This window comes from Rhinichthys klamathensis, unplaced genomic scaffold (genome assembly GCF_029890125.1).
Source record: "Rhinichthys klamathensis goyatoka isolate OS25496 unplaced genomic scaffold, OSU_Roscu_1.1 h1tg000207l_1, whole genome shotgun sequence".
In the NCBI taxonomy this organism is placed as follows: Eukaryota; Metazoa; Chordata; class Actinopteri; order Cypriniformes; family Leuciscidae; genus Rhinichthys; species Rhinichthys klamathensis.
In genome coordinates, this window is record NW_026606732.1 from 171,718 (window position 1) to 198,428 (window position 26,711).

Below are 26,711 nucleotides of genomic sequence, written 5' to 3' on the forward strand. Positions count from 1 at the left end.
CTGTTGTTGGAAAATAGAAATGAAATGACGTAAAAAGATGGAGGGCCAATAAACTACAAGCCCCAGTATTTGTTATGATTGACTAGTATTCGACTTCCGCGTCTCAGCCTCAAAATCTGGTCATTGTAGTTTTTATGGCACCGTCAACTATTGGAACGACTCAGACTTCGACTACATTACCCACAGTGCACCGCGATGTATTTGTATCCGATGACGGCCGAGGATGGAGGCAGGTAGGGAATTTATGGTTAAAATAAATACGAAATTGATCTACAAAGTATCGATTAATTCCACCGACAATGTTCAGGTGACGTCTTAAGTTATAAAAGCGTCGACAAAAGTCTAGTAATATCTACTAAGGATTCTTCCAGAGGAAATTTCGTAACTGAGTTTCAAGTTTTCTCATTGTTCTACAGTGGCCTGTGAATCTCTGACTTACAAATGCAGACAAATAGAGTTTGTTTATTCCACGAGTCCCTGTTGTTGTTGTTCACAGTTATTACTCTATACGTCGTTGGCATTGACATCAACAAATTACCGTGGTAATACCATGTTTGTGGACATATACCATGTTTTGAAGATATTTACCATGGTATTTATAAGTATTTAAGTACCTCGGAGTACCCAGCAAATACAAAGTACATGAACATGTTATTATTATGGTATTACCATTGCTTCATCAGGATTTCATGGTGACAGAAAGTGAAAGCAATGCAATGTTGACAATGTGTCGCAACTCTAATCTTTCCAGTTCTAGCCAAGTATGAGAATCAGTTTTCCGAGTATCTAGAAGAGCTTCCTGATGCAGACGAGCCAGTGTGGATCCTGGGAGAATGTTATAATGCTAAAACACGTAAGACATGCCACAAGTTCATAATGCAAAATCAGTTCAATATTTCAACACATTCACTATTACTGTATTATATCAGCTGCTCTAGCCTCAAAAGCAGTATTAGTTTACCACTAATTAAGATATTACATTTTGGTTACACTTAAGGTGTCCTTATTACAATGTAATTACACAAGTAAGTACTGTGTAATATTAATTAACAACACGTGCTAACCTTAAGGTTTGGTTGAGGTTTAGTTGCTTGTAATTATGTATAGGCCTAATTTACTGTTATTACGATAGTAAATACTTGTAATCAACTGTGGTCATTTTGATGGCCGATGCTGAGCATGGTGAGCTCTTTCGGCATTATCCTGAACGTTGTATTTGCATTAATTTCATGTGAACTATGAATATAGCCCTTTAACAAAAAGGGAGTAAACACTGTATCCAACAGTGCCCTCGTTGATCTGGCAAGTCTGTGTGCGCTGGGAACGAATTAGGGATGCAGCGATTATATGAACATTTTGGCCGATACGATAACCGATAATTCTTTATGTTTGAAAGCCGATAACCGATATATTGAACGATAAATCTAAATCCAAATTTTTATTTCATTTCTGAGAGTCTGATTACAAAACAAAAGTCTCAACATTAAATCCATTTCCCAAACACACAATTATAATGTTCTCATTATTATTTTATGTAGCCGATATGACAGACTTTGCGCTGCACATGTTGAACTTTACTCTATTTTCCTTTTTTGAAGCAATTCCAATCATATTTCAAGCAATTCAAAACTATCATGTTGAACAGTGCGCATCTGAAGTGTCTCAGCTGGAGGAAATAATACGTTATTTATCAGCTTTATTATATCAGCCGAATTTTTTTATCGGGCCGATAACGATAACATAAAAAGTGACATCGGCCGGTACCGATATGGTGGCCGATATATCGTGCATCCCTAGAAAAAAATATATATTCTCAAATAAAATAAAGCGCTGGATTCTCAGCAGTGTCGAAAATAAAAGTCACTTATCAGGAAAACAGAAAAACTAATTGGCCGATAATGATTATATATCGGCCAACGGATAAACGTACAACAAATACACTGTAAAATAGTGTTACTTAAATCCTTCAACTAAAACTAACATAATTTCATCTCTTCCAGAGAAATCAGAGCTGCTCTCGGATGTGCGATCGCGACTGTGGTTCACATACAGGAAAAAGTTTTCTCCAATAGGTAAGACTAGTCTAAAGAAGTGGATCTGATTCAAACCAGGGCTTGCTGATTACAGGACGCTCAGTGTGTTAGTGAGCAGAGAAGTGTGTCCGAGGGCAGGGGTTGTCTGTTTTTTACTCACTTGCCTTTAATAATCAGTCATTTGTGTCATGTTTTTTTTTAGCTATGTATTTTACGTTTACATTTATGCATTTGGCAGACGCTTTTATCCAAAGCGACTTACATTGCATTTCAAGATACACATTTACATTCTTTTCAATTCTTGATTTGCCTGGGAATTTTAGGAATGTTGTCTTTATTAAAGCTGCAGTACGTACACTCACCGGCCACTTTATTAGGTACACCTGTCCAACTGCTCGTTAACACTTAATTTCTAAGCAGCCAATCACATGGTGGCAACTCAGTGCATTTAGGCATGTAGACATGGTCAAGACAATCTCCTGCAGTTCAAACCGAGCATCAGTATGGGGAAGAAAGTTGATTTGAGTGACTTTGAACGTGGCATGATTGTTGGTGCCAGAAGGGCTGGTCTGAGTATTTCAGAAACTGCTAATCTACTGGGATTTTCACGCACAACCATCTCTAGGGTTTACAGAGAATGGTCCGAAAAAGAAAAAACATCCAGTGAGCGGCAGTTCTGTGGGCGGAAATGCCTTGTTGATGCCAGAGGTCAGAGGAGAATGGCCAGACTGGTTCGAGCTGATAGAAGGGCAACAGTGACTGAAATAACCACTCGTTACAACCGAGGTATGCAGCAAAGCATTTGTGAAGCCACAACACGCACAACCTTGAGGCGGATGGGCTACAACAGCAGAAGACTCCACCGGGTACCACTCATCTCCACTACAAATAGGAAAAAGAGGCTACAATTTGCAAGAGCTCACCAAAATTGAACAGTTGAAGACTGGAAAAATGTTGCCTGGTCTGATGAGTCTCGATTTCTGTTGAGACATTCAGATGTTAGAGTCAGAATTTGGCGTAAACAGAATGAGAACATGGAACCATCATGCCTTGTTACCACTGTGCAGGCTGGTGGTGGTGGTGTAATGGTGTGGGGGATGTTTTCCTGGCACACTTTAGGCCCCTTAGTGCCAATTGGGCATTGTTTAAATGCCACGGCCTACCTGAGCATTGTTTCTGACCATGTCCATCCCTTTATGGCCACCATGTACCCATCCTCTGATGGCTACTTCCACCATGTCACAAAGCTCTAATCATTTCAAATTGGTTTCTTGAACATGACAATGAGTTCACTGTACTAAAATGGCCTCCACAGTCACCAGATCTCAACCCAATAGAGCATCTTTGGGATGTGGTGGAACGGGAGATTCGCATCATGGATGTGCAGCCGACAAATCTGCGGCAACTGTGTGATGCCATCATGTCAATATGGACCAAACTCCCTGAGGAATGCTTCCAGCACCTTGTTGAATCTATGCCACGAAGAATTGAGGCAGTTCTGAAGGCAAAAGGGGGTCCAACCCGTTACTAGCATGGGGTACCTAATAAAGTGGCCGGTGAGTGTATTTGTTCCTCTTTGTCGCCATCTCTGTTCGAAATCTGCAATTGCAGTTATTCGCGGAATTATCAACTTTACGTGAGTTGTGCTTCGGCGCGGCACAGCGCGGATGAACACAGTGTTTGAGGAGAGTGTGTGTCTGTGAGTCGCCGCCGGTGTGGATACTGCCGTTCACAGTCACAGATTATTCTTTTTGGAAGTATGACCAAAATATGAATTTTCACCCTAAAATGTCTGAACAAGTGACATCCACTTTTGTTCTGACCAACTAACTGAAAAAAAAGCATTGCAGTAAATCGCGCTGATTAAATCTAACGATCGCTTAATATCACATCAAACCGTGCAAATTATACTTTGTTCTCAAAATGTGTGTGTGCAGATGTGTGTGTACAGATGTGTGTGTGCAGATGTGTGTGTACAGATGTGTGTGTGTACAGATGTGTGTGTGCAGATGTGTGTGTGCAGATGTGTGTGTGCAGATGTGTGTGTGTGCAGATGTGTGTGTGCAGATGTGTGTGTACAGATGTGTGTGTACAGATGTGTGTGTCTACAGATGTGTCTGTACAGATGTGTGTGTACAGATGTGTGTGTACAGATGTGTGTGTACAGATGTGTGTGTGTGTGCAGATGTGTGTGTACAGATGTGTGTGTGCAGATGTGTGTGTGCACAGATGTGTGTGTACAGATGTGTGTGTGTGCAGATGTGTGTGTACAGATGTGTGTCTACAGATGTGTGTGTGCAGATGTGTGTGTGCAGATGTGTGTCTACAGGTGTGTGTGTACAGATGTGTGTGTGCAGATGTGTGTGTACAGATGTGTGTATACAGGTGTGTGTGTACAGATGTGTGTGTGCAGATGTGTGTGTACAGATGTGTGTGTACAGATGTGTGTGTGCAGATGTGTGTGTGCAGATGTGTGTGTGCAGATGTGTGTGTACAGATGTGTGTGTACAGATGTGTGTGTACAGATGTGTGTGTGTGCAGATGTGTGTGTCTACAGATGTGTGTGTGCAGATGTGTGTGTGCAGATGTGTGTGTGCAGATGTGTGTGTACAGATGTGTGTGTACAGATGTGTGTGTGCAGATGTGTGTGTGCAGATGTGTGTGTACCGATGTGTGTGTGCAGATGTGTGTGTACAGATGTGTGTGTACAGGTGTGTGTGTGTGTGCAGATGTGTGTGTACAGATGTGTGTGTACAGATGTGTGTGTACAGATGTGTGTGTGTGCAGATGTGTGTGTGTGCAGATGTGTGTGTACAGATGTGTGTCTACAGATGTGTGTGTACAGATGTGTGTGTACCGATGTGTGTGTGCAAATGTGTGTGTACAGATGTGTGTGTGCAGATGTGTGTGTGCAGATGTGTGTGTACCGATGTGTGTGTGCAAATGTGTGTGTACAGATGTGTGTGTACAGGTGTGTGTGTACAGATGTGTGTGTACAGATGTGTGTGTGCAGATGTGTGTGTACAGATGTGTGTGTACAGATGTGTGTCTACAGATGTGTGTGTACAGGTGTGTGTGCACAGATGTGTGTGTACAGATGTGTGTGTGCAGATGTGTGTGTACAGATGTGTGTGTGCAGATGTGTGTGTACAGATGTGTGTGTACAGATGTGTGTCTACAGATGTGTGTGTACAGGTGTGTGTGTACAGGTGTGTGTGTACAGATGTGTGTGTACAGATGTGTGTGTGTGCAGATGTGTGTCTACAGATGTGTGTGTACAGATGTGTGTGTACAGATGTGTGTCTACAGATGTGTGTGTACAGATGTGTGTGTACAGATGTGTGTGTACAGATGTGTGTCTACAGATGTGTGTGTACAGATGTGTGTGTACAGATGTGTGTCTACAGATGTGTGTGTACAGATGTGTGTCTACAGATGTGTGTGTACAGGTGTGTGTGTGCAGATGTGTGTGTACAGATGTGTGTGTACAGATGTGTGTCTACAGATGTGTGTGTACAGGTGTGTGTACAGATGTGTGTGTACAGGTGTGTGTGTACAGATGTGTGTCTACAGATGTGTGTCTACAGATGTGTGTGTACAGATGTGTGTGTACAGATGTGTGTGTACAGATGTGTGTGTACAGATGTGTGTGTACAGATGTGTGTCTACAGATGTGTGTGTACAGATGTGTGTGTACAGATGTGTGTCTACAGATGTGTGTGTGCAGATGTGTGTCTACAGATGTGTGTGTACAGGTGTGTGTGTGCAGATGTGTGTGTACAGATGTGTGTGTACAGATGTGTGTCTACAGATGTGTGTGTACAGGTGTGTGTACAGATGTGTGTGTACAGGTGTGTGTGTACAGATGTGTGTCTACAGATGTGTGTCTACAGATGTGTGTGTACAGATGTGTGTGTACAGATGTGTGTGTACAGATGTGTGTGTACAGATGTGTGTGTACAGATGTGTGTCTACAGATGTGTGTGTACAGATGTGACGTAATGACGCAAAGACATGCTCGAGTTTCCCGTGGAAATCCACCAGAACCACTGGAGTTACAGACATTATTACAAGCTTACCGCTGTGAGTCGAGCTACGGCAAGCAGAGAGTTTTGAACACTGGCTGGTTATGTACTCGCTCAAACATTTATTTTGGATAATTTTGAACCCCACAAAGTTACGGACTGGAGCTTTAATGTTCTACTGTTCTACTAATGTTTTACTCTTCCCCATGTCTGACGTGTTGCTGTTTTCTGATGTCCTGTAAAGCACGATGGTCCGCTCCGGCTGTATAGATAAAGGTTGGCTGTGTGTGTGTGTGCACCGCAGGAGGAACAGGCCCTTCGTCAGATGCGGGGTGGGGGTGCATGCTCCGCTGTGGACAGATGATCCTGGCGCAGGCGTTGATCTGCAGACACCTGGGACGAGGTAAGCCAACGCCTCACAGATCGCGTAGGCGCTGAAACGGGTTACGATAACAGTGTCATTGTCGTTTTAACGATATGCGATCTGACGTTATTGAGTATCAATATCATAGTATTAATATCACATGAAGATGCCATTTTTCCCCAAGTATCAGCATGGTTATGGTTACAAATGTGATTTTGGTTTTATACAATGTTCAATAAACAAGAAGTTAAAGGATTAGTTCACTCCAAAATGAAAACTCTGTCAGTAATGACTCTCCCTCATGTTGTTCAACCCCGTAAGACTTTCGTTCATCTTCAGAACACAAATTAAGATATTTGTGATTAAATCTGAGAGCTGTCTCACTCCTCCATAGGCTTCTAAGGGATTGAAACTTGCCGGCCCAGAAAAGTTATTAAAGACATCGTTAAAATAGTCCGAGTGACTACAGCGGCTCAACCTTAAGTTTATCAAGCGACGAGAATACTTTCTGTGCGCAGAAAACAAACAAAAATAACGACTTTATTCAACTATTCATTTCCTTCTCTGTGGGCTTCGAGTGAGTTCACGTAGTGTAACAGCGCAGCGCTTCTGTTGTACGTCACACACATCACACACATGACCAGCGTCGGCCAATAGTGAGCCTGCGTGTGACGTACAACCCAGAAGCGCTGCGCTGTTACTCTCGTCGCTTGATAAACTTAAGGTTGAGCCACTGTAGTCACTCGGACTATTTTAACGATGTCTTTCATAACTTTTCTGGGCCGGCAAGTTACACTGACTGTTTAATGCAGCTCAGATGCAGTTACAAATGCATTGATAATGTGTAAAATAATAATACATAATGTTTGTTTTTAATGTTTTAAACATAAAGCGTTGAATATAATAATGACGATAATATTCTAATTGTCATTACATTGACATTAAATTAACATCACATTGTAATTGTCGTTTGAGCGATGTGCAATCTGACGTTATTGAGTCACATTATAAAAACACACCTAGAGAGTGCACACATACACTACGTGATCTAGTCTATTAAAATGCATTTATAATGCACCCAATATTCAAGATAAAGGGGCAAAACTACCTTTGTATGTCTTTTAGATTTATATAAATTAATATAGTTGAAGTCCCCCTGTAGTCGATCATTTTATCCCTTAAAATGTCCCCAAAATGACATTTCCTTGAAAAAAAATTCTTCATGCCTTAAAATATCTTGAATGTAACTCGACACCCTCGCCTCATTTAGTATGCGCGGCTCTATGAATATGCAAATGAGCCCCGCCTCCACTCACTCGCTCAGCTCAGAGATCCACTGGTTGACGATCACACGTTGATCTGATTGGTTACAAGGTCGTTTGTGACGTCAGAAACACCAGCGATTTCAAACCGTGTTTTTGAGACTGTCTTTGGTTCACTGCAGTTTTAAGCAGAAAATACTCAGAAATGCTGTCGACTTATGAACTTACACATGGTTAGTCTTAAAGCATATTAAAAACACCACATAGACACATAAACAACATTAAAAGCTGGACTTTCAGCTGGATTTGACTTTAAAGGAGTCAAATGCTTCGTTCCTGAATAAATCTGTTGAATCTCAATGACTTATTTAAACTGATTTGCTGCCACCAACTATTTCAAATATCAATATTCAATCAATGTCTTATGTTTAAAACATCAGCACATAATTTCTGCATGTGTAACTGTAGGTTAAACACATTCATGTCCCTCTGAACAGTCTGTGTAAATGCATATAAACGCCACTTCAGATGCAGCTTGCATGAAACAAACCTATTGATTATATGATTGATATTGATTAAATGTAAGAATTTTGATACAAAAGATGATGCATACATTTAATTAGCTGGCTTTATAAAGTTAAAAATGCCCATAAAAGGTAAAAAATCCATTTAAACTTATTGGAAAATGGCATTTCTGTCACTGCTGTGAACTGACCACCGCACAGAGTATGAAGAACATCAAAAACTTTAGTAGTCAGTCCTAAACCTGTGAAGGGATCAACACAACACACTCAGCAAAATAGCGTCTAATTATCGTTATCGATAAAATCCCAGAAAATATTGAGATATCATTTTTTGCCAATATCACACACCCCTAGTTATGCTACTCATACTTATATATCCCAATACAAAAATGCATCAATATCGTGGATAGTTCACCCAAAATAAAATGTCTGTTTAAGTGTCAGTACGACATTAAACTACTATATATGATGTTGAATATAATGTATAATAATGCAATGGGGGAATATTTGTGGTCCTGATAATGCCAGATGTCTGATGTTACCAGTAAAAGTGTCCGACATTATTTTAAATATATCTAGTCAGTGACAGAGATCATCATATTCATCTACAATAATTCAGTATTTTCAGCTTCAGAATCATGAATATTGTTATTCTGGTGTCTCTATTGTCCTGTGCCTTGGGTTTTCAGCACCAAGTCCAAGTCTAATCATACACACACACAATGTAACACCTAATTTAGCATTTTAATCAACAGTTCATTTTTTGTTCACCTTTTCTCATATGTCTTGGAGTATCGCAATAATATCGTATCGTGAGTTCAGTGTCGTGATATGTGTGGAATCGTGTCATGAGGGCATCGCTACACCACGGGTTTTGATGCTTCTCTACTTCCCTGTTCTAGACTGGCGGTGGGACCCAGAGAAACATCAGCCCAAAGAGTATCATCGTATCCTGAGCTGCTTTCTAGACAAGAAGGACAGCTGCTACTCGATCCATCAGATGGGTGAGGCGTGTGTGTGTGTGTGTGTGTGTGTGTGAGTGTGTGTGTGTGTGTGTGTGTGTGCTGTACAGCGCAGTGGTACTGAACTCTGTATTGTATGTGTGTGTGTGTGTGTGTGTGTGTGTGCAGCTCAGATGGGCGTTGGCGAGGGCAAGTCTGTGGGAGAATGGTATGGACCGAACACAGTGGCGCAAGTACTCAAGCAAGTGTCTTTTCTTCTATGCCAAACATTCTTGAAAATAATATTTTGTTGTTACAGGTTTTACACATTCCACCCTCCCAAATCCAATGATCTGTATTAAAAGGGAGCTGCTTTTTTTACATTTCCAACTTTTTTAAAGTCCAGCTGTAGTCAATCGTTTTATAAACTGAAACTCTGAATCTTTGATCAACTAAATCACATATTTAAAAATTTTTTATTTGAAAATAAATTCTTCACGGCTAAAATATCTTGAATGTAACTCGACACCCTTGCCTCATTTAGTATGCGCGGTTCTATGAATATGCAAATGAGCCCCGCCTCCACTCCCTCAGCTCAGAGATCCACTGGTTGTCGATCACACGTTGATCTGATTGGTTACAAGGTCGTTTGTGGCGTCAGAAACACCAGCGATTTCAAACCGTGTTTTTGAGACTGTCTTTGGTTCACTGCAGTTTTAATTTAATTTATATGTTTTTTAGACATATACACGACATTTAAAACTTGATTTTCATCACAGCGTGTGTGATGAAACACTTTAAGTCTGTAATGTTGCTGTTTGAGCATGAAAAAGCTCTGGAAAATTACAGTCACTCCCATTTCCCAAATACGCTCGACCAATCACAACACACTGCTCCAGCCGACCAATCAGAGCACAGTGTGCTTTTCAGAAGGCGGGGCTTCATAAAGACAGGAAGTAAACAGAGCGTTACTGACAGACTGGGAAGAGAGGAGCCGCAACAATGGAGAATATGAGGAAAATAATCAACATTCAAGCATGAAAACATGTTCTAGTAGACTCGAAAACTACATCGAGGCTGTGAAAAAGGACATAATTGTAAACCAAATAAAACAAGAAAAATAAAACACCCTACAATATTGTTTTAAAGTTTTATTGAATAAACGCTGTGAATAGAATTTCCTGCAATTTCTTCTAGCTTTATTATTATTTTATTTTTTTAAAGAGGACGCTGATTTTAACTGTTAAGCTCCATAAAAGTATTCAATATGATTGGTGTGATTTATTATTTGAACATATTTCTCCTGTTTTACTGGATTTGCATTGGCTCCCAGTTAAATTTTTTTACTTTTAACTTCTAGATCTTGTTCATATACACACTCGCATTTTAAGATCGGCTTCTGCACTTACACTTGTTCTTCCACACACTCGGACGACTTCCTTTGGATCACGAGCTTTGGTTAACTCACTTCCTGTTAAAGTTCGCAACAGTTCTAGTCTTTAAATCGCGTCCTAAAATCTGTTTAGGCTTTTATGTGATTTAATGTGTTTTGCTGTACTGGTTTTATTGTTTAATGTCATTGCTTTTATGGGTTTTGTAAGGTGTCCTTGAGTGCCATGAAAGGCGCCTATAAATAAAATGTATGATAATATTAATAATAAAAAGTCTTGTCGTTTAAATGCAAAAGTTGTGGTGAACTAATGGCCAATATGTGTTTGCTGGCAGGAAACTGGCCCTGTTTGATGACTGGAATACTCTGGCTGTGTACGTGTCGATGGACAACACAGTCGTGATTGAAGACATCAGTAAGTGTCTTTTTCTGATTAGTCAAATCACAATTACAGGTGAAACTCGAAAAATTAGAATATCGTGCAAAAGTTCATTTATTTCAGTAATTCAACTTAAAAGTTGAAACTAATATATTATATAGACTCATTACATGCATAGGTTTTCACAGCTGTAAGCCATAATCATTAAAATTATAACAAATAAAGGCTTGAAATATCTCACTTTGCATGTAATGAGTCTATATAGTTTCACCTTTTAAGTTGAATTACTGAAATAAATGAACTTTTGCACCATATTCAAATTTTTCCAGTTTCACCTGTGTATATATAATACAGATTGTTTTAAAGCATCAAAATAAGTGTAAATGTTGCAAAGTTTATCAGTTAGTAAACTTTCAGCTGTAAAGTAGTGTCATTATTCTGCTGAATTCAGTGCGAGTTTTGTTCTCATCCGATGGTGTGTGTGCAGTAAAATTGATCATATTACTGAATATTAATTGTGTTTTAAACCACAACTAAGCAAGCCAAAGGCGACAGACACGAGCTGTTTTCATCCACATATTTTTATGCAAATTTTGGGATATTGCACAAAAAAATGCTTAAAGGGTAACTAAGCCCCTGGTCAGAGCCTGACTCCACTTACTGGCAATATTTGAAAAATGCTGGAAAAGTGATAGAGCGGAGATAGAGGGGATGAACGGATACTCTATCCTGATCGTTTTCAATACTCGCCATTCCAACTCCTGACTCGCTAACAGTGGTTTTGACGAAACAAGATGGTTTTTATACTGCCATGGGCGTGGTAGCTCGTACCAAGGGCGTGGTGAGCTGAAACCTGCTTACGTCAGCTCTCACCGCTACCGTCACGAACTACCGCAAACATCCAATAGGAAAATTCAACTGCAGTAGCCACCGTTCAACCTGAAGAGGGCAGCACTCAGACGTTTTCACACCATATATTGTAGAATTAAAACACTTTATACCCAAATGTCAAAAAAGTTACTCGAATCAATGAACAGCACTAATAAAGCCCCAGTCTTACAGATCATTAATTAAAAAAAGTTGGTTTAGTGTTTAGTTACCCTTTAATGGAAATGCATAATTTTGAAAAATGTGGATAAAAAACTTGTGTGCTCAATCGAGGCGGATAAATATTTGTATCCGATAAGACGACATGCACACAATGAAAACAAATATATATATAATAAAAAATAAAATAATGATATTTGGATAACTGGACTACCCAGCGGACCAATAGAATCGCAGCATCTCTGATGTTGGTCTGGTGATTCTGAAAGTCGAAGTGTGTGATCAGAATGATTGGGTGTAATTCCCTCCAGAAGCGTCTCACACACACGAGTGTGTTCCCGAACACCAGCATCCGAACGCTAGAGAACACGACAGCGTTTACTGAGTTTCGTCTGACGCTCGACACACACTCGTTTATGATGGAGGGAAAAAGAGCAACTTCCATTTTTATTACTGATGCAATTTCCCTGGAATTGACGATTTTGTTCTCTTGAACACATGAGCCGTTTCTCTCTACACACACCGCGGGTCTCCTTACATCGACATGTTTCTACAGTGGCCCTGAGCGGACACACGCGTTTCGTCACTATGTTGTTCTTCGTGGAAAGAAGCGAGCGAATGAAACACTGACACAATGATGAACAAGTAACAATAATATTCGCAATAACATATCGCTTTACTGAATAATTAAATTTCTTAATTAATCTTTGTAAAGAAACCTCATTGCTTAACTGGCTATAAGACGACGACATCACTTCCTGTCGGCCACCGTAACTTCTGTTGGGTGCAATTCACCACCTCACCACTAGATGCGGCTAAAAATTACACACTGCACCTTTAACTCTTCTTGTTTCTCTCTTCCACTCTCGACGAGCAGAGAAGCAGTGCCAGCAGCCGGGCCGGGGGTTCAGGCCCAGGCCCGGTCCCTGTGATCGGGAAGAGGAGTGTGTGTCGGGCCGGAGCGCTTCAGAGGCTCTTCATGTTCACACACAACGGCCCCTGGACTGGAGGCCCCTGCTCCTGGTCATTCCTCTGCGAATGGGCATCAACTGCATCAACCCCGTCTACATTCAGGCCTTCAAAGTACGACGCTTCTCTGATGTTCAGCCCAAGTGCATGATCTCGATGGCCCTTCATGCATCACGTGTTTCATATCTTCTTTTACCAGGAGTGTTTCAAGATGCCTCAGTCATGTGGTGTTTTAGGAGGAAAGCCCAACCTGGCCTTTTATTTTATTGGATTTATTGGTGAGTTTTCTCAATCAAACTCTGATGATTCTCCCGCAACAGCCGTGTTTCCACTGTCGGGCCAAAAGCGAGTGTGTTAGTGTGTGCCAGTCGCGTTTCCACTGTCACTTCCCGGGCGAACGACGGATGACTTCATATATACCAGCTAACATCACCCTTGTGCATCCTTATGGACATTTATGTCCTTTTCAGTTTTGTTTTTTTGATCACTTTGCCTGTGTTAATGCTAACTGCAAAAAATGTGGCACAGGTGTGTATTTAAAGGGATACTCCACTTTTTTTGGAAATAGGCTCATTTTACAACTCCCCCAGAGTTAAACTGTTCAGTTTTACCGTTTTTGAATCCATTCAGCCGATCTCCGATTTTCTAGGCTGATATGGCTTGGAACTATACTCTCATTCCTGCGTAATAATCAAGAAACTTCACTGCCGTACCATGAGTGCAGCAGGCGTAATGATATGACGCAGCGCCTGAAAATAGGCCACCTTCCTTCAACACAACGGAACTATTTTCAGGCGCTGCGTCATATCATTACGCCTGCTGCACTCATGGTACGGCAGTGAAGTTTCTTGATTATTACGCAGGAATGAGAGTATAGCTCCTAGCCATATCAGCCTAGAAAATCGCAACTTTACATTTTCCGTCGGTCTTAGTGCACGATGTAACTACAGAAGAGTCAAGTTTTAAATAGGAAAAATATCGAAACTCTTTGGTCATTTTTTTTTGAGAAATGCTAATGGTCTTGTCCACTCCAATGATGTATGCTAAGCTATGCTAAAAGTGGTACCGCCAGAACCGGAGATCGGCTGAATGGATTCAAAAACGGTAAAACTCAACAGTTTAACTCTGGGGGAGTTGTAAAATGAGCCTATTTCCAAAAAAAGTGGAGTATCCCTTTAAATCTTTTTTGCACTAGGTACACAAAATACTCCCTCTCAGCGACTTTTGGACAAAAATGTCCCCATTAAAACCCATTAAAAAAAATTAATCCCAGGGCCATTTAACTATAAAATGCTGAAATCTTTGTTAAGAGGCTTTCATTCTGTTGGCAAGGCCAAAGAGTATAGAAGAACAAGAGGCGAAACTCTGATGCTATTTTGGTAACAGCCACTAGGTGGCGCTTCGGCAGCGCGGCCGCCATTTTGGGGTGAAAATTCTAACTGGAGTTACCAAGGGGGTAATCCATCGACCGGAAGTTGAAGCCGGCCGGGTGCCGCCATGTTGTAGCAGAACTTCACTTGCGTTAGCATTTCCATTGACTCCCATTCATTTTTGCGTCACTTTGACAGCGAATAACTTTACATCTGAGGCGTTTAAAGACTCCATTTGTCCATTATTTATTTCTAAAGAAACACGACAGTGTATAAAGGGCTCCATTACCTTCTATGTTACACTATGGCCCCGTAGAAACAGATTTTGTAAAAATAGGCTAACGATTGCGTCATAACCACTCGACTCTCTGTCGCGCTGTACAGAAATGACCGTACAGACAGGAGGAGAAGCTCGCAGGCGATCGGGGGGACGTCCCGTCAAGGGAGAAGCCCATAGATAATGAGTCCATAAAAGCAACGGAATACTTACTCCTGCTCACTCACGCCCCAAAGAACTCTTTGCTCAAGTTCCCCGTCTCTGCAAGATTAACGTTGGCAGTTTTCACGCACAGCTACTAGAAGATTAACGTCTGTCAGACAGGTTGCTCACGTCATCAAGCTTAGTTTGAGTCGGTCTGAGTCTGCGCGTCAGGAACGGAAGTGCTCAAAAATCGCTAAAAGTGGGCTTCAACTGTCTCAACTGAGTTCCAATGAGATTGCTCTGTCCATTTCTTTTACTGTCTATGGGAGTTACTGAACAACAGCACAGATAACAGTTTTTTTAGGTAGTTTTTTCTTGCACTAGTGAGTATTTCCATTTTATGCAACTTTACACATTTACTACTATTAGTTACCAACTCCACTAGGCCTGAAATATATGTTGTACGTTTTAATCCCCTGGATCATGCTACAAACATGATGATCTTATAGAATATGATGCTGCTGCATTGCTGTGTCCGTTATCCTATAACTTTAATTGCCACTTTGGACAGTGGCTGTGTTTTTTTGTTTACATAGTCTTGCTTTAACGGTCATTAATATAAGATAGTACTGCAAAAAAAACACAAAAAAAAAACTTTAAAAAAAACTTTTTTACTGTAAAGCTATTCTATTGCTGTTATATCTTTATTGTCCAACATTTACATTTTAGTACAATTTATTTGCTGATTTCATTTATTTCATTGATAACTTATTTTTGTATGCAACGTGTAGGCTACTTCCTAGGAAACGGTCTAACGTTATTATAACTTTATGAACTGAGATCACTTTATTCTTACCTGTCACACTTAATATGGAGAGTAATATGACGTTAATTAATTAAATCCTTGAACTTCCCTGTCTCAAGTTATGTGGGGGAAAAAGCCTGGTTAAGTAGCAACTTCTTTATAACTGCTATAACGTTAACTGTTGTGAGTTAAAACAATCACCTAATTATTTCAACCTAAAAATGACCTCTGCACCGGGCTAAATATATGTATAATATATGACTGCCGAGTCGCTTTCACCCCAAAATGGCGGACGCGTAGGGCTGCTGCTGGGCGCTGGTGTTGCCATGGAACGTTCTATTGGCTTTCACTTCTTGTCAATATACGTTCTTTGGCAAGGCTTAAAATTTTTAATTTTTACCATTTTTTACCAGATGGTGCCATTTTTCCAGGTTTGGCCTATAAAACAAATAATAAATTCCTGTTTTCTGCTTCGGCATATTATAGAGCCAATTGGATAAATTGTGCAACGATAATTGTGTGGGTGTGTTGGAATGGATGTCAGAGTGTGGTTAGTATGTGTGTTATAAAAAAAAAAATTTGTGTGTGTTTGTAATATTGAGAGAGAAAAACTCAACTGCAAATAACAAATCCAATGTGCACCAGTGGAGTTTTGCTGGCACCCAATGGGGGAAATCTGTGACTGCGCCCAAACAAACTCTTACCGAAAGCTCATTTTTTGAGATATCAACCTCAACTTATTTAGATATATGGCTTTGATTTTCTTGCCGTTTTAGAGTTCAACTTGTTTTATAAAATATATATTTTATATAAAATAATTTTCATAAATAATTTTCATAAACTTATACCTATAACTTGGATAACTTTGGATTTACTTATTTTTTTTTTTTACTTCAGCAATAATCTGCCATGGGTCTTTAAAATGATACCAAACTTAAGCCTGTGCTCCCAAGCTTCACATTTTTATGACCGTTTTTTGACACGGACATTTTTGTCCTCTATGCACCTATGTGTAACTTTTTTTAATTGATGCACAAGGGTTAAAGACTTTTAATATAATTTCAGCTCAAAACTCACTTTCAGACAGCAGTGAGTGTTTGAATAACTTCTGTTTGTGATCCGATGTAGATTCTGATCACCGTATAAGGCAGAAATATTGATACGCGATGCAAAAGATGCGTTCTATATGGAGTTAATATTGTGCCATAATTAAACAAAAACAAATCCAGCATTTTTCAAGCAAACTCGATCTGCTTTGCAAAGGAAAACTCGACTCGCAAACAGACAGAAAGCAATGTGCAAATAAATAAATGAGCCTAGATAATATTTCACACATTAATACAAACCATCCTACAAATTGCATGTAACCTTTGAACAAATACCAAATCTAGTGCCTACAAATGCATGTCTGTCTGTTATGATTGTGCGACACTTGGCTTTTTATGAGATCTCTCGCCTCGATTTTCTCACAAATGTGTCCAGCGCTAACCATTACCATATTAACGTGGTAAATACAGCCGCTTGAAGAAATCAAGACAAATCATATTTTATCTGTCAATATGTCTCGTCTCTTTATATCGGACTGTCTGATATTCATATTTAGCTCTGCATACGTCATAAAATAAAGCAACTCCGGTTTTTCGAGAGATTCCTCTTTTTTTTCCTCTCTGGCTGATAAAATACCACTTTATTTCTGTGTGACTAATGTGCTATCTTGACACAAATTGATTAATTATGGTCAATGTATCACTTATTTGTGTAAAACTGGTAAAACATTGATTGCTTGGGTTATAAATCTTTAAGTAAACAACAAAAATGTCAGCAAACGGTCGCTTTTATCATGTTCGTTTTGCGATCTCGCTAGTTTCCAGTGATTTCTTTCTGATTCGTTTTCTGATAAAACTTCCATTTGTTGGAAGTTTGTGTGACGTTGCTCCAGAGAGGCGTGTTACGGGTGTGTTTTAGTGAAGCTCTGGCCCGACGGTGGAAACACAGCATGGTTTTGTGCTCCGGGTCCGAGGCCATTGGCCCCGCCCGGCCTGTTTAAGGTCAAGGTATATTTATTTCATACCTGTAGGTAAATTTGTTTTGCAGATAAAGAAAAAAGAATTCCGTCATCCAAAAAGAAACATATGAGACATAAAAAAGAAACATAAAAAACATTTCACATACAAATTTACAAGTAAACCATTTGACAGACTGTCAAAATTAACTATCAAATACTAAAGCCCTGGCCCGACGGTGGAAACACAGCTAATGATTCCTATGAAAATGAATCAAAAAAGTGATGCTTTATCCTGGAAAATGTATCATAGATAGAGGCATTATCATTTGTGCTTCTTCAGATGACGAGTTGATCTATCTGGACCCTCACACTACGCAGCAGGCCGTGGACCCTGAGTCAGGCAGTGCTGTGGACGACCAGAGCTACCACTGTCAGAGGACCCCTCACCGCATGAAGATCACCAGCCTGGACCCTTCGGTTGCACTGGTGAGAGATCAAACTCTGTGTGCTTCCCTTCAGCCTAACCTCGTTTAGCATTTCTCCACACCCAAGATAAACCATGGGTCAAATGTTTGACGTTTTTCATGTTTTTTAAAAATAATTTATTAAAAGGCAACGTTTCGACCCTCAGGTCTTCATCAGGCACAATATCAATGTAGAGTGAAGTCAACTTTAAATAGACACAGCTGATCACCTTAATTGGGCACACACAAAAAATCATATGACAAATACAAGTCGCGTAACAAATATAAGTCGGGTAACAAATACAAGTCGCGTAACAAATACAAGTCGCGTAACAAATACAAGTCTCGCAACAAATACAAGTCTCGTAACAAATACAATTCTCGTAACAAATACAAGTCGCGTAACAAATACAATTCTCGTAACAAATACAAGTCGCGTAACAAATACAAGTCGCGTAACAAATACAAGTCACGTGACAAATACAAGTCACGTAACAAATACGCGTAACAAATACAAGTCATGCGTCACGTAACAAATACAAGTCACGTGACAAATACAAGTCACGTAACAAATACGCGTAACAAATACAAGTCATGCGTCACGTAACAAATACAAGTCGCGTAACAAATACAAGTCTCGTAACAAATACAAGTCGCGTAACAAATGCAAGTCGCGTAACAAATACAAGTCACGTAACAAATACAAGTCACGCGTCACGTAACAAATACAAGTCACGTAACAAATACAAGTCGCGTAACAAATACAAGTCGCGTAACAAATACAAGTCGCGTAACAAATACAAGTCACGTAACAAATACAAGTCGCGTAACAAATACAAGTCGCGTAACAAATACAAGTCACGTAACAAATTCAAGTCACGCGTCACGTAACAAATACAAGTCACGTAACAAATACAATTCGCGTAACAAATACAAGTCTCGTAACAAATACAAGTCGCGTAACAAATACAAGTCGCATAACAAATACAAGTCGCGTAACAAATACAAGTCACGTAACAAATACAAGTCACGCGTCACGTAACAAATACAAGTCGCGTAACAAATACAAGTCGCGTAACAAATACAAGTCACGTAACAAATACAAGTCTCGTAACAAATACAAGTCTCGTAACAAATACAAGTCGCATAACAAATACAAGTCGCGTAACAAATACAAGTCACGCGTCACGTAACAAATACAAGTCGCGTAACAAATACAAGTCTCGTAACAAATACAAGTCACGTAACAAATACAAGTCGCGTAACAAATACAAGTCTCGTAACAAATACAAGTCGCGTAACAAATACAAGTCACGTAACAAATACAAGTCGCGTAACAAATACAAGTCGCGTAACAAATACAAGTCACGTAACAAATACAAGTCTCGTAACAAATACAAGTCGCATAACAAATACAAGTCGCGTAACAAATACAAGTCACGCGTCACGTAACAAATACAAGTCGCGTAACAAATACAAGTCTCGTAACAAATACAAGTCACGTAACAAATACAAGTCGCGTAACAAATACAAGTCTCGTAACAAATACAAGTCGCGTAACAAATACAAGTCACGTAACAAATACAAGTCGCGTAACAAATACAAGTCGCGTAACAATTACAAGTCGCGTAACAAATACAAGTCGCGTAACAAATACAAGTCGCGCGTAACAAATACAAGTCGCGTAACAAATACAAGTCTCGTAACAAATACAAGTCGCGTAACATACAAGTCGCGTAACAAATACAAGTCGCGTCGTAACATACAAGTCGCGTAACATACAAGTCGCGTAACAAATACAAGTCTCGTAACAAATACAAGTCGCGTAACATACAAGTCGCGTAACAAATACAAGTCGCGTAACAAATATAAGTCTCGTAACAAATACAAGTCGCGTAACAAATACAAGTCTCGTAACAAATACAAGTCGCGTAACAAATACAAGTCCCGTAACAAATACAAGTCACGTAACAAATACAAGTCACACAAAAAAAAAAAAACACATTGTTACAGAGGGAATGTTTTTGGATTTATACTTTAAGCACTTTGTCACCTTTAGGGTTGAATGAGGATTTTGATATTAACCCATTTTTATAGTGATGTAAACATTTTTTTTTTTTGTGACTTGTATTTGTCATATGATCTTTTAATAAATTCTTATGGAGCAGTAAGTTTTAGTGTGCGGACTTCACGCTGCTTTATCATTACTATTATTCTCAGATCTTTTGCATACTGTTGATTGTATTTTACACCTCAAAAGAAAAGTATGTACAATTGTCGAGTACATATTGCTTTAATCAAAGACCTGTCTGTGTTTATGTATGAAAACATTCAATTCAATTCACGTTTATTTATACAGCGCTTTTTACAATACACATCATTTCAAAGCAGCTTTACAGAAAGTGCACGAGTCCACATCACAAAACATAACGAGCCTGTGAAACCTCATTAAAAAACTCCATTTATTTGCTGAGACGAACGAATGAGAAAACGAGCCAAACGCTTTGAGCTCCAGACGGTGGAGTGTGTTCAGGCTGGGGTTTGATTGGCCGGTAACCGTGAGTGTTTGTCTCTAGGGTTTCTTCTGCAAGAGCGAGGAGGACTTCGACAGCTGGTGTGATCTGGTTCAGCAGGTAAGACTGGCACGTCTGCTTGCTTGCGTTATACTTTTAACTTGCTTTTAATAATCCTCTCTGATTTCAAGGAGCTCCTCAAGAAAAGAAACTTGCGCATGTTCGAGCTGGTGGAGAAACATCCCTCTCATTGGCCTCCGTTTGTTCCTCCCACCAAACCAGAGGTGCAGACCACAGGAGCAGGTACTGTCGGGTCATCAACCTTACGCCCTGTTTACAGCTGGAGTTAAGATGCGTTTCAGTCGATCGGATCACGAGTGGACGACACTAAACACAGGTGTAAACTAGGGGTCGACCGATATGTGATTTTCAGGGCCGATGCCGATACCGATTATTACAGGTCAAATAGCCCGATAACCGATATTTTGAACCGATATATATATATATATATATTATAGCTATGTCTGGTGTAAAACTGTAAATTAATGTCAAAATTAAGAATAACAAAGGGTTTTGACAAATACTTTCTTTAAATGATTTTAAACATATCTTTGAATCTGAGAACTGTTATTAATAATAATAATAATAACTTGTAAAAAGTGCAGGGAGCACCCAGCAGCATTCTGTAAACATTTTGTAAAACTTAAAGACTCAAAGAAAGACTTAAAGAAAATTTTAGTAATCAAAAAGCATTTCTAATGAATTAAAATCAAACTTATTCAATTTATTTACAGTTTAACAAAAATTTAATTTTTAGGGCCTTGTGAAAAACCGAACTTTTATTTTGACGGGTTGCCGTGGAGATCTTTGAGTTTCTGTGTGTTTATGATATGTCGATAACTTTTCTCAGTTGAAGCATTAAAAAGCTCATGAAGCGACTAAGCGGCTCTGGAGATGATGTTTATGCAATCATGTCCTCATATAATGATGCGGCTGAGGCTGAAAACAGCGCAAGCGTCACGCGTGCTCCAGTGTGTGTGTGTGTGTGTGTGTGTGTGTGTGGTAACTGAAATCACGCGTCTCTGCGCCATTCATTTAACGTTAGAGACACGCAGGATTCATATTTAAATAGTCTTTTTGCGGTTTGATTTGTACTGACCTGCTTTTTATTAATTCATCAAAAAGTTGACAAATTCCGTGATATTCCGCTTTATACTGTAAATTCTGTTTTTATGACTGGATTCCGCGACTCCGTCTGTTCTGCATCGCGGAAATCACAGGGCTCTATTATATTGAGGTATTTTGCAACTTCAGTGTAGTAATCTATTGCTTCTTCAGCAAAGTCTGCTGCTGCCTTAACTTTGAGAGACAACTGAAGCGTGATCAGTGAAGCGGCTCTAGTCAGCGAGTGCTCCGCGCTCCGCGCTGATTGGCCGGACTCATGACTCCCAACCAGGGGCGGCGCCAGATAATTTTTAACGCAGGTGCTGAGGGGGTGCTAGATCATTGACAGGGGGGGGGAGCTGCGCAATTAGCCTATATATATATATATATATATACACAGACACACACACACACACTATTATTTAAATGAGCAAAATTTATGAGATGTGCTCCAGTTCACGTGCAATGCAATCGCGCCCGCGCCTCCTTATCTTTATCATATTGTCTGCTATATTTGCTTCTTATTTAGGCTATACCCAGTCAATTGGTTGATGAAAAATGTATTAAAATTAAGATACAATTTATACAAAACGAAATTCACTTTAAAAAAGGCTTTCTACAAAACAAAACTTAATTTATACTTAACATAAAAAATAAAAATAAAAATCCTTTTCCTTTAAATCCTGCTTGTCTGGCTTATGCTACTCCGAGCAATGTCCGAACTTGGTATTTTGAGCACTTCTTGCGTTGTTTTTGCCTTTTCACGATGACTCGCTTGGTTTAGTCCTCAGTTGAGTCGCTTTGGATAAAAGCGTCTGCTAAAATAAATGACTAAATGTAAATGTGTAAATGTAAATTTATTGGTCAAAATCATGTCTGACCCATCATATCTTCCGATATATCGCGCATATTACTCGTGCTGTTCAATTTTCATAATCAGCATAGATGTAAAAAAAAAACTTATAATATTTTAACAAAAATGAAATGAAATGCGCTTATTTAATGGCTACAACACACATAGTGGGCCTGACTCTCTAAATTTTGAAACAAGTAACATTAACAATGCTGAAGTGCAGTTAATTACTAGTAAATGTTAACTAATCTAATTAAGTGTTACCGATTTTTTATACACCGATTCAGAGGTCTCGTGAGTTCAGTGTTGGACATGTCAGTTGTTTTAATTATTCATTAAAGTGAATGGTTAAAATGAGTCATTCGTTTGTGTATCGGACGTGTCATTAGTGGACGTCTACGGCACGCTTGTGATTATCTCAGCAGTTTAGGACATCGCACAAGATTTGCGTCAATACAGAAAACATATCACTGATAGGTTTTTTCGTTTATTGAAATGTGGTTTAGGTCAGCTGAATGGGCGGAACGCTTTTTAGAGACGATAAGCTAGGCAACGTGATTTTTTTAGCACAATTCACACACCGCGGTAATTCAGGAGAACAAATCTCCAAATGCTCCACGTGAAACTGCGGTCTTCCGACCTTTTACTATCGTGTCAATTGATTTTGATTAATATGCGCGAGAAGTGTTTGAAGTGAGAGTGCGCGTGGCCGGGGCTCTCTCTCTCTCTCTCTGCTCGTGACGCGCCCTGTCAAGCGCAGCAGTCATTCTATTCTACATCACTCACCGATCGAAAAAGGCTTTGGCGGGACAAAAAATTGCCGTTATTATGTCGAAATACCGAGATATTATATTGAAATAACGACTTAATATCTCGAAATAACATATATTTGAATATAATTGATTCCAGACATTATTTTGGGGGGTGCTATCGGGGTGCTTTGGACTTTCTTGGGGGTGCTGAAGCACCTGCTAGTCCCTCCCTAGCGCCGCCCAAATCAGATGTGCGGGGACATTAGTCTAGTCTACAGAGTGGTGAGTTCCGACAAAGGTGGCTGCATCAGAGCCAAATAGCGCATTTCAAAATAAAATTATTTTATCGGCAAATCGGTTTTGAAAATGGCCGATACCGATAACCATAAAAATGCTTGATATTGGCGCCGATAATCGGTCGACCCCTAGTGTAAACACGTCTAAATCTAAATGTGCCATTCTCGTAATTTGGAACCGGTCTGATGACTTCCCTCTTCAGGAAATACACACAAAATGATGTCAAAATATCCTCGTAATCACAGTCAGATTTGTCTTAGGTGAACGGAAACAGTTGAGAAAGAAAACATGTATCAGTGTATTGGATCTGTGCAGCTCTTAAAGTGACAGTAGCCTAATAAACCCGACGCCGTCTGTGTCATTAATGTTAACTAAAATCACTCACGGCTCTTGACTGAATCACTTTTGTAGCTTTAATAAGGATTTATACAGTGAAGACTATGCAGTGTTATCTTACATTTCAATTTCTGTACCTGAACGTTGTTCAGTTGTATTTATTTGTGCTATCGCTAATTTGTTTATTTGCTCTTATTTTATTACTGACTGTTTCCTTGTCTTTAATAATGTTTGAACCTTATATAAGTTAGGCTAGTTGTATTTTGGTTAAAACCATAGGCATGGTATTCAATATTTTGCAAAAAGACACAGAATAAATAGTTTGATATCTAAATTGTTTACTTTATTGGAATTGAAACTGGGAATCGATAAGAATCAGAAGCAAAAAGTCGAATCAGAATTGCTAAAATTCAAACAATACCCAAACCTAGCTTTGGTGAACTCTGTTTACCGCTGGAGTTCAGATGTGTTTCAGTCGATGGGATCGCGAGTGGACGACTCTACACACAGGTGTAAACGGGTCTAAAGCGCTTTGAGCTCGTCCACTTCCAGTTGAAAACACATTCGGCCGGATTGCTGTCGTAGTGTAAACGCTCATGTGACCGAATGTGTTCAAACAGCCACTAAAAGACCGTCTTCTCTCCATCTCCTGAATAATGAGTGAACATTATAGAGATCTAGCCAGACGGGGTTTAAACTTTATCAGCTGAAGACACAAGTTTGGTTTGAAGAGGGAAAACGTACCAAACACAATGTTCTCTCAGCGTTCCTGATTCCTAACACACACTCACAGCGTTCGGCTGGTCTTGCGTCTATAAGAGCAGAAACTAAAGTCTCCGGTCGTGTTCATATGTAAATTGCGTCAGCTCTGAATGATCTGAAAACACACACACATGTACCCGCCCATAGACCCTCCTCTAAAGAAATCAGGACAGAAGTGGTTAAAGTGGACGGATTAAAACACCAGGTGTAAACGGGAATGTGTCTCTCTCGTCTACCTGTGATCCCATCCACCAAAACACATCTCAATACCAGCTGTAAACTGGGATACTTTCAGACATTCTAGATAACTGGCAAAGTGAATAAGTGTTTCATAACCTGAGCGTCATTCTTCTTCCAGAGTTCATCGAGTCTCCAGACAAGCTTTTTGAGTCGGAAGAGGAGTTTGAGATCCTAAACGTGTGATCTCGGGGCCGGTCGGGTGTCTGAAGCCCTTTCTCCGCTCCACAAGTGCCTCAGATCAACACACACAGCACAAAACACGAGCTCGTGCTTCTATCTGTGGAAACAGGAGAAAACAACCAGCCAAGGATCCCGTCGCAGCGGTGTGTGTGTGTGTGACGTCTGCCTCATTCACAGGCCTGTGTTTAACTGCAGAAACTGGGAGCTGGACCAGTTGCATGAACTTTCTCGTATACTGTATGATGGAGTGGTGAAGGCTTTCATGAGGATGATATCTGTAACACACACACACACACTTACCTCCTGACCGCAGAAGATCAACCATATGCAGAATAACACTCAATCTCTTATTCAGTGTTATATAAGGAACCTTACTGGGTAAAAAAAGTGCCTCTATTTGACATATTTATGTTTTTGACTGGTAAAGGTGATGTTTCCTTTCCTTTTTAATGGGTTAATTATGTCACCCACCCCTGCACATCTGTAAATATGGCTTCAAATGAAGATATTTAAATATGTTATCGTGTTTTGGATTGGTCCTATCACTTTTTTAGAACAAATAAACTACCTAATTACGTATCGTTTATTGTCCCGTCTTTGTTCTGAGCGCGACTCTTCAGTGGTGGATGAATGAAATAATATTGATTTAATATTAATATTTAACTTCTTTAAAGAAAGAATGTATTGGCCTAATATATATACACACACACACACACACAGTACCAGTCAAAAGTTTGGAAACTTTACTCTTGTGCTCACCAAGACTGCATTTATTTGATCAAAAATACAGTAAAAACAGTAATATTGTGAAATATTATTACAATTTTAAACAAATAGTAAAGTGTAATTTATTCCTGTGATATTTTTCAGCATCATTACTCCAGTCTTCAGTGTCACATGATCCTTCAGAAATCACTCTAATATGATTTAATATCAATGTTGGAAACATTAATATTTATAGCTTACTATTTTTTTTGTGCTTTTTCAGTGATACTTTTTCAGGATTCATTGATTAATACAAAGTTTTAAAAAAATATTAACCCATAATAATTTAACACATCCTTGCAGAATAAAATAAATTTAAAAAAAAAGTGACCCCAAACTTTTGAACAATAGTGTATATTGTTGCAAAATATTTCTATTGTAAATAATGTTTTTTTTTAATTATTTATTTGTTTTTTTTTATTAACCAATGAATCCTGAAAAAGTATCACAGGTTATTAAAAAATATATATTGATCAGCACAACTGTTTCCAACATTAATAATAAATCATATTAGAGTGATTTTTGCATGATCATGTGACACTGAAGACTGGAGTAATGAAGCTGAAAATACAGCTTTGATCACAGGAATAAATTACACTTAAAAACAAATATTAAAATCTATTTTAAATTGTAATACTTAACCATTTTTACTATATATTTTTATCAAATAAATGAAAAATGTGACTTTTATTTCACTTAACTTAAATTGTGTAGCTTTGTTTCTTCTTTAGTTTTTAATATAGTAATTTAGGCAATGTGACTTGATTTACTAATGGACTATTTACACACAGGTGAAACTGGAAATATTAGAATATGGTGCAAAAGTTCATTTATTTCAGTAATTCAACTT

The 26,711-nt window shown here is 39.2% G+C and overlaps 1 protein-coding gene across 1 annotated transcript; it reads left to right on the forward strand.

Annotated features, from left to right (window-relative positions):
- The first annotated feature begins 127 nt into the window (after positions 1-127).
- Positions 128-25,677, forward strand: atg4a (autophagy related 4A, cysteine peptidase). Its single transcript, XM_056263528.1, has 13 exons — positions 128-233; positions 752-853; positions 2,001-2,072; positions 6,363-6,461; positions 9,111-9,212; positions 9,339-9,411; positions 10,875-10,954; positions 12,843-13,048; positions 13,134-13,212; positions 17,876-18,021; positions 20,576-20,632; positions 20,704-20,815; positions 25,035-25,677. Exons 1-13 carry the CDS (start codon positions 224-226, stop codon positions 25,097-25,099), a joined length of 1,203 nt encoding a protein of 400 aa, XP_056119503.1. The 5' UTR covers positions 128-223; the 3' UTR covers positions 25,100-25,677.
- The last annotated feature ends 1,034 nt before the right edge of the window (positions 25,678-26,711 follow it).